Below are 17,574 nucleotides of genomic sequence, written 5' to 3' on the forward strand. Positions count from 1 at the left end.
CTGGTGACTGGAGCATCCTTATCTTTATGTCTTCCCTCCCTGTCCTGGTTCCTACCCAGGCTGATATGACACTTTTGTGTCTGTTTGCATCCATGAGCCTCAGCTTTTAGAAAACTTGGCTACTCACTTCCTGATTCCTAAAAGATACAATGTGTAGGGATATCCTGTGTGTGCTATTGCTTCTGTCCTGTCCGATTCTGTGTGACCCCATGGACTGTAGCCCACCGGGCTCCGCTGTCCCTGGGGATTCTTTAGGCAAGAAAACTGGAATGGGTTGCCATGCCAGCCTCCAGGGGATCTTCCCGACCCAGGGATTGACCCTGAAGCTCCTGCAGCTTCTGCATTGCAGGCGCAATCTTTACCACTGAGCCACCTGGGGAGACCCAGGGCCATCATTCACCAGACTGTCACTACTGATGGCTGGACCCCGTGTGCTGACCCCGGGCTCTCAGCCCTTTCAGTTGCAGATCCTTGAATCCACACAAGGGTCCTCTGGGGAAGGGACTCTTATCATCCCCACTGTACAGTCAGGGAAACTGAGATATCCACAGAAGTTATGTGACCTGCCTACAGCCACATGCAGTGTTGGGAGGATCAGAGCCCAAGCAGAGAGTACCCTCTTCCAGGGCTGGCACCAAGTCTGCTGAACCAAGCCAAAACCAGCACGGAGTGGTCAGCAGCATGAGCAAGGCTACTTGGGTTCAAATCCCAGCCCTGCCATTTACTAGCAAAGCACTTCCCCTCTCTGTACCTCAGTTTTCCCATCTGGAAAGTGGAGCTGATCCTGGTACCTGCCTCCTGGGGTTGCTGTGAGGACCGAGTGAGTCAATGAGCAGTGTAGTCAGCCACGAAGCTCTGAGGGCTCCCTGGGAAGGGCTTTGAATAACTGCTGGGCCCGCAGGGCAGGGGTCAAGTGGGAGAGCTGGGGCACTCCCCAGTAGCCACTCCTGGGTCCCGATCTGCAAAGCTGGGTGTGTGAGTGTGGTGGGGGACAGGGTCAGGGGAGAGGCAAGGCCCTCCACCTGGTTTCCTGGCCTGGTAGACATATATCTCCAGGCTCCTGACTTCCCAAGAAAGTCCAGCCCTGGTTGGGGCCACTGATCAGGGATCTCAGCTGCTCACAGGCCCTCCTGGGTCACCCCTAGTTGGACATAGGGGGAAAGTTCCTCAAGTGAGAGCCAGGCTCTGTTTGCTCCCCTGTAAAACAGGGCAACAGAATCACTGCCCCAGGGAAGCTGAGGGAATCTAAAGAGAGGAGCTGTGAGGTTCTAGAAAGCACGTTCTTGAGCAAACCTAAGTCCCCTTTATCAGGCAGAGACAGAAGGGGCTGGAGGGGTCTCATGGGACATTCAAGATCTGATGGAACCATGGGCTCAGGGATGATGGCTGCTCCCAGCCCTGTCCCCTGGCACCCCTTGGGGGTGTTCACGGGAAAGTGATGTCCACAGACCACCAGCTTTTCATGCCCACCTTCCCACTGCTACTGGGAGGGCATGGAAGGACTAGAGAGACCTCTACTCAACACTTTTGGCAGAGGGAGGCCCTTCTAGGTGAGCAGAGGCAGAATGGAAGTCCTAGGGTGAGCTGGTTCCTGAAGATACCAAGGTGTGCATGCGTGTGTGCGTGCATGCACATGTGTGTGTATGTGTGCTTCCCCTACCTCAGTGAACTCCATTTCTGTCACTCCCCATTTCTGTTCTTCCTGACCACCCACCAGTGTGCGACCTGCTGAGCCCAGGTGGGTGGTATCTTTGAGGTCACCGCAGTGTTCTCAGGGAAGGCAGGGAGACTGCAGAAAGCGGCCGTGGTCCAGAGCTCCCTCTGGGGTCTCCAGAAGCTCCACTCTGTCCTCATTCACCTGGTCTTTGGCCCAAAAATGCCATGGGTGGCCTCAGGCTCCTTCTCTGGGCCACAGAAAACAGAGGCCTGCAAGGCCCACTGGGTAACCTGAGCAGCTGGCGAAGAGGCACCCTGGGAGGGGGCCTCCCCTGGGACAGCCCTGGGCATTAACGGGGCCGGAGGACAGAGGGATTTGGCTCTAGCAAAGCGGCCAGGCACAGCGGGCCCGCCGTGCTATGGTGGGGATGGCCTCCGGACAGAGCCATGGGGTCTGGGCCTGGGGTGGCTCAGGGCCCTCCAACTCACGCCTTCTCCCTTATTCCTTCCTCCCGCAGTGGCCCTGCCTCCCGAGAAGACAGACGGACTGGCCAGTGGAGATGAGAAGAGGATGGAGAAGTCAGGCGAACCCTGCTCGGGCTCCAAGAAACAGCTGAAATTTGAGGTAAGTTTCCTTTCCTGGTGCTGAGCCCTGGGCGGAAGGGTTTTCTCTGCCCGGTGCTGGTTTTTGATGGGGGGGATGCTGAGGCCCCTCCAGATGTGACGGCCCCTCTCCTCCCCCATGAACAACCGTTCCTCCTGCCACATCTGGGGCTACCCCAGCTCGGCACAGGCCCTAGAGACTCTCCGCGGCCCTCCCCTCTCAGCTCAGGCCCCTGGCCTCTCACCGTGGGGTGGTGGCCAGAGGCGGTGGCCGCTGGTCTGGGGGAAGGACAGGAGAGTGGACAGGGGAGACGGCACTCTGGCCCCGGTGCTGCCTTGACTGCCTGCACTTCCTCTCTGGTCCTCCGTTTCCTCGTGGGTGAAGGAAACCTTTGCTACCAGCTCCCTCCCAAGGCTGTCCAGGGGGCCACAATGGGGCTAACAGGTAGGGTAGGTGACCAGGAGGCCTTGGGCAGGTCCCTCACTCTGGGACTCAGGTGCGGGTGTGCTCAGTCCCTTCAGTCATGTCTGACTCTTTGCGACCCTGTGGACCGTAGCCTGCCAGGCTCCTCTGTCCATGGGATTCTCCAGGCAAGAATACTGGAGTGGGCTGCTAAACCCTCTTGCAGGGGATCTTCTCGACTCAGGGATTGAACCTGCATTTCTTACATCCCCTGCCATTGGCAGGCGGGTTCTTTACCACTAGCACCATGTGGGAAGCCCAGGTGGGACTCAGATGGTCAACAGCAAAAGAGACATGCCCGCCCAGAGCCCACAGTCTGTCTGTCCTACCTCCCTAGATGGTATATTAAGCTCCTCGTGTGTACCAAGCACAGGTCCAGGTGCTGAGTGAGAGACCCAGGCTGCCTGCAGGGAGCTTACTGGCCTCTCCCCACCCTCCTTTCACCCTCCCTCCTTCCTGCTCTGTCTGCCCTACAAGATCACTAGGGCAGAGCCCTGGAGCCCACAGATGGGGGTTCAGTTCCCACCTCTGCCACTGCCTCACTCGCCTGCCCTGTAAAATGGCGATAGTCATTTTATCCAGGGGTTCCCATCCTCTGGGATCTAATGCCAGATGATCTGAGGTGGGGCTGATGTAATAAGAATAGAAATAAAGTACATAATAAATTTAATGCATTTAAATCATCCTGAAACCATTCCCTACCCCCTGGACCGTGGAAAATTTTTTTCCATGCAACTGGTACCTGGTGCCAAAAAGGTTGAGGACTGCTGACAATATCTATCTGCTGGGATGTCGGAAGCATGATGAATTAAGGCATCTCAGGTGCTTTGGAGAAGGCGATGGTACCCCACTCCACTACTCTTGCCTGGAAAATCCCATGGACGGAGGAGCCTGGTGGGCTGCAGTCCATGGGGTCACTAAGAGTTGGACACAACTGAGAGACTTCACATTCACTTTTCACTTTCATGCATTGGAGAAGGAAATCGCAGCCCACTCCAGTGTTCTTGCCTGGAGAATCCCAGGGATGGGGGAGCCTGGTGGGCTGCCGTCTATGGGGTCGCACAGAGTTGGACACAACTGAAGCGACTTAGCAGCAGCAGCAGCAGCAGCAGGTACTTAAAAGGGTGTCCAGTGCAGAATAAGTACTTTCCTTCTTCCTTCCAAGCAATGGGGATTGACACCCCCTGGTTCCAGGGAACCTGGCAGTGTACTGGGCATGGTTCCTGGCACAGTGTGGTTAGGGGGACAGATGAGTGACCCAGGCCCAGTAACTGCACAGTCAGCGCTGTGATGGGGATCTGGGCGTGTGGAGAGGGGACAGGGAGGTCCCCTAAGTCAGCCCAGAGGGTGCAGAGTGATGGGCATTTTGGCAATCTCAAACTCTGCACAGTGCCCCGAGTGGGGAGCCAGGGCTGCAGGCAGAGGTTGGGGAGGGCAAGTGTCTACATTAAGCCTCTGGGCATAGAGGCAGGAGCTGGGGAGAGGTGATGCACGGGGGAGCCTTTGGGATCAGGAGGACACTCCCGGCCGAGGGAAAAGCAGAAGGCCTGGAGGCTTGCCAGTGCTGGCTGGCTGTGTGGGAATAGCAAAGGGGAGATGACGCAGAAGAGGGGGTTAGATAGGTCATCAAGGGCCCTGCGTTCTCCTAACCAAGGAGCTGAGGGGGCAGGCGGTGTCTCGTTGAGGAGCTGGGGTTGCTAACTTCTTCCTGAGCCCTCCACCCCGGGTCTCTGCAGGTTTTCTCAGGCTGCTTGGCAAAGCCAACACCGAGGCCAGGGCAGAGGAAAGACTCGGACTCGGACGTCTTTCCTGGAAGCCCATGTGGGTCTGCTTCCAAATGGGAGCCGGCTGATGCCTGTGACTTACCCATGGTCCCTGAGGAGGACTCACCCGAGAGGCCAGGGCTGGGGGGACAAGAAGACGCATGTGACAGAGGTCACAGGAGGTGGGGGTAGTTACTTGACCCATATTTCTGAACTTCTAACCCGAGCTGTCTTTGGAGCCAAGTGGAGGGGCTGGGAAAGGGAATCAGATGTGCATGTGTGTATGAATGTGTATGCAGATGTGTATCAGTGTGTAGACATATGTATGTGTGAGTGTGTGTATGTCTGTGTGTGTGTTCATATGTACGTGTGTGTGCACGTGCCCACAGGCACACACTCGTGTACATGCATGTGTGCAGGGCAAGTGCTGCAGGACGCAGTGCTGGAGAGCAGAGCGAGCACTTGGCAGGTATCAGACAGGCGTGTCACAACTGAGGGAAGGCCGACTTTGAACTCAGCGTGGGCAGCCCGAGAATTGCTAGAGGGAGCTGGCTGTGAGCTGCAGAAGCCTGGGGCAGGGCTGCCGTGCTGCGGCTCACTCCCGCCAGCCTTGGGAGGCCAGGCACCGCCCCCTCTGGGGGCACTGAGTCTATCCTCCTGCAGAAGGAAAAGTGGGCCAAGGCAAGACATGGAACTGGATGGTATGGGGGTGTCTTCGCTTGTTTTCATAGGACTTGTGGATCTAAAAGGCTGTTTGTGGATTCTCTTTCCCCAAACGGCCGTCCTTTCTGGACCTGTCTGTCTGGGGTTCAGCCAGCCCCTGCATGCGGGTGGCCGGTGATGGAGCTCCCCAGTTCTCTGTTCCCAGTCTTTGCGGTTGGACACCTCAGGCTGTGGGAGCCACGGTGATGACGTCATTGCTGTATTAGTCACTCCAGCAAAGACAATAGCAGCTACCACCATTAATTGGGCTTTTCTCTGAGCCAAGCGGCTTACGTATCTGTTTCCCGTTCTCTCCAAGCAGACCCTGAGACAGGACTTGGGAGGTGATCCCAGGGAGCAGGGAAGGAGGGGTGCCTGTCACTGGGGGTGGTGGGGGTTGGTTGATGAGCAGGTCTCAGGCAGCGGGGCTCTGTCTGCCAGGGTTCCCCAGAGAGCCATGCTAAAAGTCTCAGATGTGTCCCCCGGCTTGGCACCTTCCTTGTTCTGGTTCCTGGGGATCTTCAATCCCTGACTCCTCAGACAGGGATGCTGGACGCTTGAAGTGCGAGGTGGGGAGTGGCCGACCACAACTACAGGGGAATGTGGAGGGGGCTCAGGGGACATGGTGTGGGGCAGTTAATGTTCCCAACAACCTTCTGAGGTCTAGACCATCATCTTCCGTAGTCTGTATGAGGGGAAACTGAGGTACCGAGAAGAGAAAGGCCGTGTCCAAGGTCACGTCACTGCAGAGGGCCAAGCCCAGGCTGGCACCTGGGGCTGACCCTTCAGCTCTTAACATTCCTCCCATCCTGCCTTCCAGGTTGGGTGGCCACCCATGGCTAAGTTACCCTGTGTGTTTTCTGGTAGCTTCTACCCCCGGCTCCAAGTTCATTCTTCCTGAGGCCACACACCTCCTCCCAGAGCCCTCCCTTGTGTTTCCTCGGCCTTTGAAGACCCTAGAGTGTCTGGTACCTGGCAGGCCCCTCTCCCCAGGCCCAAGCTCCCTGGCCCGGCTTGGCCTCTCTCCCAGGCCTGGCGTGTCTTGGTCATCACATTCTCCTTCACACAGGGTCTGGGGAGGGCAGCGGGGAGGCTGGCGGCCCCGTGACCCAGCCTCCGGGTGTCCCAGCCGCCGAGTGACCGGCCACGTGTGTCTGTTGTCTGTTTACATCCAGGAGTTGCAGTGTGACGTGTCTGTGGAGGAAGACAGCCGGCAGGAGTGGACCTTCACCCTGTATGACTTTGACAACAACGGCAAGGTCACCCGAGAGGTGAGTGAACCCTCCGGGCCTCCCGCCAGGCCACACCCCTTGGCGCAGGACCCTTCATCGGGCGCCCACCCCTGTTGCCCCTTCCCCTTCTCCTCAGGTCAGGTGGGGAGGGCAGGGGTGAGGCCCCTGGGAGCTTCATGGAAACCGGTGAGGAGGAGGCGACAGAGAGGAAGGGTTGCAAGGCTGCTCTGGGGCGGGCACCATTCAGGCTGGGGAGGGGCAAGAGTCAGGCGCAGGGCCCCAGACCTTCCTAGAGGGGCAACCGGTCCCCAGCAGAGTCTGTCCGGCCTCCTCCTCTCTCTGGTCCTGGAGCTCCAAGATCTCTCCAGGCTACTTCCCACCTCGGCCAATCTGCGCAGGAGCTGGGGTGGGCTGGGCACCCAGAGGACCCCAGTACTTCTCTCTACTAATTAAAAAATGAGCAGCCCAGCCCCCAGGGTGCTGCCAGCGGCTCTGTTACAAGCTTGTCCACCCCCACACCACCCCCCACCTCGCTGCAGGCCTGTGTCTCTCTCTCCCCTCAAACCTCTCCCAAATGTCTTTCCTCCCTGGGCTCCTCTCACCTTCCTCTGTACCTGGGTCAGCGTACGGCGCATCTATGGCGGGCACCTCCTGTGCACTGGGTGTGCTTTGCGGAAATGGCAAATTCCTAGCCATGTAGCTCTCACGGTCCGCTGAGAGAAGCGGAGCCTGAACCGTCGTAGGGTCATCGTAAGCTGTGATTTGCTCAGTGACAGAAATAAACGGAGTGGTGTGACTAAGAAGGGCTTCCCAGGTGGCGCTAGTGGTAAAGAACCCACCTGCCAATGCAGGAGACATAAGAGACACGGGTTCGATCCCTGAGTCGGGAAGATCCCCTGGAGGAGGGCATGGCAACCCACTCCAGTATTCTTGCCTGGAGAATCCCATGGACAGAGGAGCCTGGCGGGCTACAGTGCATAGGGTTGCAAAGAGTTGGATAAAACTGAAGCGACTTAGCACATGCATGTGAATGAGATGGGCTGGAGTGACCAGAGAAGCCTCCTGGAGGAGGTGACATGGGCACTGAGCCCTGCAGGTGCCAAACTGGGGGAGAGCCCTGGGCTGGGGAGAATGAGAGCACCAAGGTGTTTAAGGACCCAGAGGAGCCTGGTGCGATGGCTGCTTATCTGGAAAGACAGGGCTGCAGCCAGGAGCCAGCACAACGTGTCGTGTGGGGCCTCAGAGGCCGCAGCTGGCAACCTGACTTCTATTCAGGTGTTAAGGGAAGCCAGGGGAGGGCTTATTTAGGCTGGTGCGTGATCTCATCTGAGTTACTACTGATGATTGCTGCCTCTCGTTTGCCTGGGCCTCGAGAGCCTCCTTTCTGCCTCCTTGTTGCCTTTTCAGCCCAGTTTCTCTCTGACATCCATTCCCTCCCCGGGAGGCCCATATGTGTGGCCTGTAACAGATCCGCAGAGACCCGAGAGGAGCATGGCTGGCTCCACGCCCGCCTCTCGCCCAGCACCAGAGGCCCTCAGGGTACTCCCAGGGAGAATTGAAACTTTGCTATCTTATCTCCCTGTCCTGGTTCAGGGCTCAGTATTTTCTTCTCTGTAAATAGTGCAGGAGAAGCTGCCAGAGGAGAGACCCGGGTGAAAAAAGGCCACCTCTTCCTCAGGCTATGGTTTAGGGGATGTTAGAACAGATTGGAGGAAGAAGCTGTGAGTGAATTTCAATCATTCAGGATTCTTTGGGTGTCAGTGACAGAATCCCAGTACAAACTACTGTAAGTTTAAAAAAAAAAAAAGAGGGGAGAGAGAGAGAGAGAGAGAGGACCATATTGGCTCATGTAACTGAAAATTCAGTCCACGGGCACTGACTTCAGGCATGGCTGGATCCAGAGGCTCAGTGTCTTCAGGACTAGCTGTTCTTCATGGTTCTTTCCTCTGTGTTCCTTCATTATCAACAGTCTCTCCCGTTGGCAAGATAATGACTGATAGTTTCAATCTATACCCCAGCCTGTCTGCAGCTCTCCCAAATTCAGAATGTCACGTGGAGCACCACAGCTGATGTGACCGGCTTTGATTGAGTGACATGACTGGTCCAGAACCATTTTGGCCATAAGCTTGTGATGCGTTTAATGGCTGATTCTGAGTACATGTGCTCATTCTGGAGTCAAGGGAAAGTTGACACATGAGTCACATGGAATGAAAAATGGAATGGATTTGGATCACAAAATAAAATCAAGGGTCTGTTATTTGGGGAAGGGAAAGGATTCTGAGCAGGCAAAGCTCCCAGGGAGACCTGAGTATTTGGGAAGCAGCAGATACTCTTCCTGGTTTGGGACCCTGGGGACATGGGAGATGATTTAGGTGAGACCACCACCCCCCCACACACACACACCAAGTGCCCTCCAGCTATCATGCTGTTTGTGCAGGGTCATTGTGTTTTCAGATTGAGAAGCTCCTGTTCCTCCCTCCACGCCCCACCCCACCCACCCCACTCCCAGGCTGTTTGGGAATGGAGTCATTATCTTCACAGGAGAATGCATCCCAGGCTTGAAGCCTGGGTGACAGAAGTACATGGAGGTGGCAATTCAAGGGAAGGCCAGACTGGGCTTCTCAGGGGTGTGGTGGCCTTTCACCTCTCCTAACACGTGCGGTGGCCCCTGGTAGCCACCCTCTTCCTTTCTGGTTCAGAAGAGACTGAGGGAGTCTCAGGAGTTGACCATAAAAGGGTTTGCCCCCCACCTCGGAGGCCTTACGAAACCTTGCAGGCAGACACTGCTTTCTCATGCTTCATTCTGCTATCCTTCACCCCCTGCTAACATGAGGAATAGCAAGGATGTGAAGATTTCCAAGGAGGGTGCCCCAGCCCAGTTGCAGGGAGAGCCTTCACTGGTGTCTGTCTCCTGCCAAGCAGCAAGGAGGTTGGCTTCCAGTCCAGGGAGGACCCAGCCTGGTGTTTCCCCCAATTTATTTTTAGCTCTAAAGCCACTCCTCAAATCTGGCTATAAATACCACTTCCCTCCACACTCTCTGGCCATCAGCATGCTCGTTCCTGCGCGCTGGGGCATTCAGACTCCCACCTCACTGCAACCACCGTCTACAGCTGGCATCTAGGCCAGCTTCCCAGCTCAGAAGAAAGTACCTGTTCATCCTTCAGGTGTTCATTTGTACAATAAATAGTCACAGGCATCTGCTCCTCTGTGCTGGACTCTGTGTAATGAACAGGGCTGATTTTCCAGCTGGGACTACCAAAGCACCCTTGTCCCTGCACCTTGAATCATCTGGGACCCTCGGGGATGGCATTCCAGGGCCCAGGCCTGGTATGTGATGCTTTAGGCAATGGTGTTGATGGACCTCACTTTCCTTATCTGTAAAATAGAGATAACGATGCCACCTTCATGGGCTTCCTAAGATGATGAGAGAGGGTGGGCAATTGTGGTGGTGCAGAGCAGCTTAAGGGAAAGAGAAGAAGAAAGAGCGGGTCTGTGGGCCTTGCTAGAATTGCTGGGATGCCCAGTGAGCCAGCAAGTGAGAGGCTGGAGCCCAGGTCTCAAACTGGCAGCCCCCAGCAACCCCAATGTAGCCCCAGGTGTTCCAGCCCAGCACAGGTAACAAAAGCAAAAATAGATGAATTGGACTACATCAAAATTAAACACTTCTGTGCATCAAAGGACACAATCAGCCGAATGAAAGGCAACCTACAGAATAGGGGGAAATATCCGTGAATCGAGTGTCTGAGAAGGAATTAATATCCAGGATATATAAAGACCTCCTACAACGCAACAACAAGCAGCTTGATTAAAAAATGGGCAGAGACTAACTAGACATTTCTCCAAACAAGATATACAAATAGCTGAAAAGTGCATGAAAAGATATTCAACATCACTAATCATGAGGGAAATACAAGTCAAAACCACAATGAGATATTACCTCACAGTCAGAATGGCTGTTATCAAAAGGACAAAAAATAACAAGTGTTGGTGAGAACGTGGAGAAAAGGGAATCCCTGTGCACTGCTGGTGGGATTGTAAATTGGTTCAGCACTGTGGAAAACAGTATGGGGTTTTCTCAAAAGAATTAAACATAGAATTGCCATATAACCCAGAAATTCCACTTTTGGGTATATACCCCAAAGACATGAAAGCAGATTCTCTAAGAGATAATTGTACATATCCATGTTCATGGCAGCATTATTCACAATAGCCAAAAGGTTGGCACAAACTCCAGTGTCCACTGATGCTGCTGCTGCTGCTAAGTCTCCTCAATCGTGCCCGACTCTGTGTGACCCCACAGATGGCAGCCCACCAGGCTCCCCTGTCCCTGGGATTCTCCAGGCAAGAACACTGGAGTGGGTTGCCATTTCCTTCTCCAATGCATGAAAGTGAAAAGTGAAAGTCAAGTCGTTTAGTCGTGTCTGACTCTTAGCAACCCCATGGACTGCAGCCCACCAGGCTCCTCCATCCATGGGATTCTCCAGGCAAGAGTACTAGAGTGGGGTGCCATTGCCTTCTCTGGTCCATTGACGAATGAATAATGAATGGGTAGGCAAAATGTGACATATCCATACAATAGAATAGTATTCGGCCTTAAAAAGGAAGGAAATTCTGACCCATGCTACAACATGGGTGAACCCCGAGGACGTTATGCTAAGTGAGAGAAGCCAATCACAAAAAGACAAATACTCCGTGAATCCACTTATGTGAGGCATCTAGAGTAGTCAAATTCATAGAGACAGAAATAAAATGGGAGTTGCCATGGGCTGGGGGCAGAAGGAAACCAAGTTGGAAAAAAAAAAATTAGTTGCCAGTATCGAAGATTCTGAAAATGCAACAGGAGATTCTGGATTTCTGGCTTCTCTGGAATGACCCTCAGCCAGCATTGTCACCTTACAAGTAGCTGAGTTGAGTGGCTGCCACCTCCCGTGGGTGGGGATGTGCCCAGTTGGCCCCACCCCCTCTGGTCATCTGTCCACCTACTGCAGAGCCATGGCAGTGCTTGGTGTCACCTCTGCCTAAAGGCTCATGGGTGAGGTGGCAACAAGCGGCTGAGTCCATCTGTATTCATGAAAAGTCTCTGGACAGAAGAATCTGTAAGCCTGCCCTATAGAGGGCAAATACCTTTTCTAGAGGTTTCCAACATCATTTAAAGCATGAAGCTTCCCCTCAGACCAAGGACCTTAGGCAGATGTGGCGGGTGGGACCAATGGAGGGGGACCTGGTCCCCCCTCCATCCCCCAACCCTAAGGATTGGAGAGCCCTGTTCTGGTTGAGGGGGTAACTGAGGTCTAGAGAGAAGAGGAGTTTCGGTCAAGTTCTCACAAAAGAGTTTATCTTTAGGGACGCATCTACTTTTCTATTTTTCATTGAGAAAGTGCTCATCAGATCAGAAGCAGATGCTGCTGATGCTCACGCCCACAGTATCTGAGCCCCTCGTCTCAGTTTACCTGTTAAATAGTGCCCAGCAGAAGAGCTTTCTCTGTTGCCTGGGAGATGGCTTAGCGTTGGTAGGATATCCTGGAAGTCCGGAGGATGTAGAATCCCTGGGGCAACTCTGCATCCGCGAGGCATGAGCTTTCTGAAGCGACTTCCATTCAGTGCCTCCGTGGGCCCGGGTGCCACTGAGCCCCGCTGCCCACTGCCCTTCCTGTGCCCTTCCCGCCCTCTCCCTCACTCATGCTTCTGGTCCAGGTGAGCCTCTGACACCTTAGATTTTGCCTGAGGCTGGGCTTTGGGGGAACTGGGGAGGTTTCCGCCTTTCAGGCTCCACCGCCCCTCTGAGTCCTCTGTTTTAAATGCATGTGGTTTTCTGCTTCCCTCCCTGTCCAGGACATCACCAGCCTGCTGCATACCATCTATGAGGTGGTCGATTCCTCCGTCAACCACTCCCCGACGTCGAGCAAGACGCTGCGGGTCAAGCTCACGGTGGCCCCCGATGGGAGCCAGAGCAAGAAGAGCATCGTCCTCAATCACCCCGGTGAGGGCTGGCAGGCCATGCTGGCCATGGAGTCGGTCCACTCCCAGCTCTCAGGGAGGCTCAGAGCCCACATGGGAGGAGTTCAGGGGTGGGGGCTAGGGAGCCTAGGGCTTTTCCTGCAAGCTGCTCTCTGGACAAGTAGGGTTTGAGCAGATCCTTGAGGGACCAGGGTTTGGATAGGGAAGGAGTTCTAGAGATGGAAGGCCCTGGGTGAGCAAAGCACTGGAGGTGGACCTGGGTGTGGGGAGAGTGGGCGAGTGCGTCAAGCTTTGAGGGTGGCTAAGAGGTCTGGGAGGAGGTGAGTCTGGGGAAGGAGTTAAGCCAGGCACGTAGCTGCAAGACCCCTCTATTTAGTCTTGGCTCAGAGAACCCTCCCCACAGAGCTATCGTGAAGCTTCTGTGGGCCAGTTTTTAAGGACTGTGTGCTAGGCAGCCTGGGAAGGGCCGGGAGGTGGGTGGGCACAGGAGCGAGCTGCTCACCCCTCTGTTTTTTGGATGGGACTCAGACCTGCAGAGTGCCAGGCCCAGAGCCGAGACCAAGCCCGCCGAGGAGCTGCGAAGCTGGGAGAAGAAGCAGCGGGCCCTCCTCAGGTAAGGCGGTCCCAAGCATGGGTTGAGCACTAGCTGTGTACCAGCTTCTAAGGGATTTCAAGCAGGAGGCTGCAGTCTGCATCCTCCTGGGGTAGGAAGTAGTGGTGGGGGTGGGGGTGTGTGACTTAAAAGGACAGGTTCACAAATCAAGCTCAGTTTTCCAAAATACCTAAATGTAGGTCTGCGTTGCTTCATCCAAAATGCCGTGGGCCAGATTTGTTTTGGAATTTGGCGTTTGTTGAGTTTTAGAAAGGTGCTCCCACTGTATTTCTGTTTGAGGTCTGAGCAGCAACCCAGGATTTAGCACAGAAATATTTCTGCAGGGACATGTATATATATTCACGCTAAGTGAGATGAAGACTATAGCTACCTTCACATCTGTTTAGAGCAAGCTTGGCTGCCAAACGAGTTATGGAAAATCTTTGTTTTGGGGCGTTTTGGATTTCAGAAATGTGGATAAAGGATTCTAAGACTGCAATTAGCTTTCACCTGTTGTTTTTCTTTAACTGCAAGGAAGGAAGTAAAGGGAGGGAGGGATGAAAAAAGACTGAGTAAAGAAAAGTGTTGAGGTAAACAGTAATATAATGTAACAGTAACATGGGAGGCATGAAGATGTATCAGTATCTACTGTGTATGTGGAAAGGAAATGACTGGGATTTGAGAAATAGTAGCACAGCGGGAAGAGAGAAGGTGGGGTCCAAGCAGGGACACAGCATGGTGTGAGGAGAGGGCTAGGAATCAGGGGTGCCCAGGCTGGCTACAGATGTGGGAGGCTGTCCTAAGGAGAGCAGGGAGGAGGCAAGCTAGCATGGGCAGATCACAGAGACCCTTGAAGGGAAGGGGCAGGGAGCCCAGAATCCTGCAGTGGGGAAAACGTCACGCCCACCCGCCCCGCCCCCCCCACACCCCTTACACACACACACTGGGAAGGCCCATGCTGGATTTGGAGCAGGTGATGGAGTTTGCTGACCTCAACTCCAGTGGCTTGGGGGCCTCTGTTCTCCCCACCCCGTGGGGAGCCAGGCGGACATTGGGGACACACGGTTTGAAGCCTGGCTCTGGACCATCTTTTTGATCAGTTACTCTCTCCGTTGCTTTGGCCCAGGGAGGCTAGGCAGGGGAGGAAAAGGAGGGCCAGAGTACTAAAGTGGTCTCTCCCTACCCCGCTCCCAAGACCCAGACCGAAATTAACAGAGGGTCCAGAAATGCTTGTTTGGTGACTTCCCAGGAGCTTTGTGGGACCTCTCCCACTGTGAGGCCAGGGCCCACCCTCTCGCTTGCCTTCCCCGAAAGGTTCCAGGGTGACAGCCATCTGGAGCAGTCCGGCTGCTACCACCATTGCGTGGATGAGAACATTGAGAGGAGAAACCACTACTTAGATCTCGCCGGGATAGAAAACTACACGTCCCAGTTTGGGCCTGGTAAGGGAGCGCCTTCACTTGAGCGGGTGGCCAGGGGAGGGCGCGGAGGGCGGGCAGGTGGGCGGGGCGAAGGTGTTCACTGGCCCCCTGGGCTGGGGGGAGGCGTAGCTTTTACTAGAGTGATTCGAGTCTTCTTCGAGGAGACGATCTTGAAAACTTTTGAGAGATTAAAGTAATACATGTACGAAGTTGAACAAAATCAAATATTATCCAAGGGTTTCTAATTCAGTGAAAACAGCAGTTCAGCGCTGCACCCTAACCTGCCCCGACCCAGTTCCCCTCTCTTCCAGTGAGGACCCCGGGCTTGGTTAAGCAAAACACCACTCTGTCTTTATGAGCCCTTGACATCTTGGCTCTTGCTATGATAAATGAAGACGCAGCCCACTTAATTTCACTCCCCTCGGCGCCCTTCTCCCCCTCCTCCTGTGTTTAATTCCTCTCTGGGTTACCTCTGTAAGTAAAGGAACATGCTCATAGATTTTCTTCGTGCCCCGGTGGCCTTAGACAGTTAACAGTGTCTCTGTCTCCTCTCTTTTCAAACTCTCAGAAGGAGAATTAATTATTTTTAAAGACCTAACAAAGAAACAGTTTTTTCCCCACTTAGCAGATGGCAAAGTTCCATCCGAGAAAACTCTCCTCCAAGACAGGGAGGAGCCGGCAGTGGGTGGGGAGTGGGAGCTCTGATAAGGAACAGCTGCCTCTCTCCGTATGGGAGAACTGGGGGTGCGGGTGATTTCTGGGGCACCCTGCGACACCAGCACACAGTAGGTGCTCACTAAATGTCTGTTGCGTTGACTCCTAGGCTCCCCGTCAGTGGCCCAGAAGTCCGAACTGCCCCCTCGCGCCTCCAACCCTACTCGATCTCGCTCCCACGAGCCGGAAGCCATCCACGTCCCACACCGCAAGCCCCCGGGCGCGGACCCCGGCTCCTTCCACTTTCTTGATGCCCCCTTCGCCAAGGCCTCGGAGGTCCAGCAGCGGCTCCGGGGCGGCACCCAGGACGGGAGCAAGCACTTTGTGAGGTCCCCCAAGGCCCAGGGCAAGAGCGTGGGTGTGGGCCACGTGGCCAGAGGGGCGCGAAGCAAGCCCCCCGGGGGACCCGCGGTCCCTGTGGTGGCCCCCTCGGCCCACCTGGCCGCCAGCCCGGCCCTCCTCCCCACCCTGGCGCCCCTTGGGCACCGGAAGCACAAGCACCGCGCCAAGGAGAGCCAGCAAGGGTGCCGGGGCCTGCAGGCGCCGCTGGCCGTGGGTGGCACCGTCGTGGGGCGGGACCACCTGAGGGAGCTGCCCGCCGTGGTGGTGTACGAGAGCCAGGCCGGCCAGGCGGTCCAGAGACACGAACATCACCACCACCACGAACACCACCACCATTACCATCACTTCTACCAGACATAGAGACATAGAGCCCCGTCCCCTGCCCTGCCCCCACCATATGAAGGACCCCCCTCCCCCAGCCCCCCAAGGCATTATTATTCTATTAATTATTGTTATTATGACGATTATTGTTTATTAATAATTATTGTTACTCCACTAATATTCAGCTAGCCTCCATGTAGAAGATATATGGAAACACAGAACTAAACTTTTATTTATATGTTGTGGGGACTGCATAACTTACCCAAGAAGTGACTGTGGGTTTGAAAGTGGCCTGCAGTGGCAGAGGCTCCCTGGGGCTCCGGAGCTGCCAGTGTCCACGCTGGGCCATCCCACACCCTTCCCTTCCCCGACCCCCCATCCCCAGCCCCACCCCCGGAGCCCTCGGCCAGAGCCCTGCCCGACTGCAGGAGAACACCCTTACCTGGCCGGGCTTCCAGAGACCCTCGAAATCTCCGAGAAGATAAACAGCTGCTACCTCTTAGTATGATTCGGATTTTGTTTTGCCCTTAACTGATTGTAATGTGCTACAAGGGATCTCAGCGGACTGCGCGACCTTCCCGGCTGTTGTGTTTTGATGTCCCAACCTAGAAACCTTAGCTGTCCTTTCTGGAGTTAACCTTTCACACCTTTCCAGTGGGATCATGCCCCCTGCCCCAAACCAGCCCCATCGTTCCTGCCTTGTGCAACGTGAAAATACATTTCTCCTTTTTCTCTCCTCCTCCTCTCTTCTTTAGAAAGATACACACACATATTTAAAGACTGCCCCTGAAACCAGCCTTCTCACTTTGGAAACCTCTGGAGAGGGAACTAACCACATAAACAAGTGTGGTTTTCCAAGATCAGGCAATTGTGTGTTGTCGGTTGTGAATGTGGAAACCTCATGTCCTGCCATTGGCAAATATATACATACCTACGTGATTCTCTAACAGAGTTTCCTGTATCTGTAGATAGATGCCATCTGTCCATTCTATGTATCTTTCTATAAATATACACTCTCAGGTACCTTTTCTGGTGTGCAGAAATTGGTGCTTTGCTTCTCAAGACACATCCAAAGTCCAGAAGTGACCCTGTGTCTGCCTCCCTGTGGGGCTGCTGTTCATTAAATGCCACTTGCCTCTCATCAGGGGGTCCTTTCTCAAGGTTGAGGATCTGATAGGTTTTGGAGAGGATTGTGGGATTATGGAAGTGTGGAGGGAAATGGGAACAGTGGCCAGAGTTGGGACCCTGGAGCAGTGTCCTCTGTAGAAAAGAATTTTGATTGAGACCTGGGGAGGCCAGGAAAAGTTGACTAGGCCTGTCACCTAGTCAGGGACCCTATGAAAACCAGTGACACACACATTCTAATTGGATAATGGAGTGAGCTTAATCTGAAGGAGGGCATGGCAACCCACTCCAGTATTCTTGTCTGGAGAATCCCATGGACAGAGGAGCCTGGCAGGCTGTAGTCTATAGGATCACAAAGAGTCAGACACGAATGAAGCGACTGAGCATGAGTACGTGAGCTTAACAAAGGGAATATCTACATAGTGTGGGCAAGCCTCTTAAAAGAGTAAAAGAGCATATGCTGGCACTCTGGGTGCCACTCCTATCCCTGGAGTGGAGGGTGTCGGGGTGGTGGGGGGTCATCGTCGGCAGACAGAGGGGTGGGGGCACCCGAAGGAGCCATGGCCTTTTCTGGAAGGATGCAGCCAGCCTGTGGGGACCCTCCAAGGGAAATGACTTCTGGACCTTCCTCTCTTGTCCTCCTGTGTCCTGCTGAGGCCTCCTCGGCTGAAGCCACCAGGA

At 54.6% G+C, this 17,574-nt stretch overlaps 1 protein-coding gene across 2 annotated transcripts in view; it reads left to right on the plus strand.

The window, feature by feature from the left end:
• The window catches only part of NKD1 (NKD inhibitor of WNT signaling pathway 1), a 91,430-nt gene extending 75,585 nt beyond the window's left edge, over nucleotides 1-15,845 (plus strand). For both annotated transcript variants that reach the window (XM_055552816.1, XM_055552817.1), the window contains exons 5-10: nucleotides 2,175-2,281; nucleotides 6,363-6,458; nucleotides 12,253-12,400; nucleotides 12,907-12,991; nucleotides 14,285-14,412; nucleotides 15,215-15,845. In XM_055552816.1, the coding sequence (XP_055408791.1) occupies nucleotides 2,175-2,281; nucleotides 6,363-6,458; nucleotides 12,253-12,400; nucleotides 12,907-12,991; nucleotides 14,285-14,412; nucleotides 15,215-15,807 (1,157 nt within the window). In that variant the 3' untranslated portion in view covers nucleotides 15,808-15,845. The remainder of the gene's footprint in view (nucleotides 1-2,174; nucleotides 2,282-6,362; nucleotides 6,459-12,252; nucleotides 12,401-12,906; nucleotides 12,992-14,284; nucleotides 14,413-15,214) is intronic.
• Nucleotides 15,846-17,574: the final 1,729 nt, after the last annotated feature.

Source organism: Bubalus kerabau, chromosome 17, assembly GCF_029407905.1.
Source record: "Bubalus kerabau isolate K-KA32 ecotype Philippines breed swamp buffalo chromosome 17, PCC_UOA_SB_1v2, whole genome shotgun sequence".
Classification (NCBI taxonomy): Eukaryota; Metazoa; Chordata; class Mammalia; order Artiodactyla; family Bovidae; genus Bubalus; species Bubalus kerabau.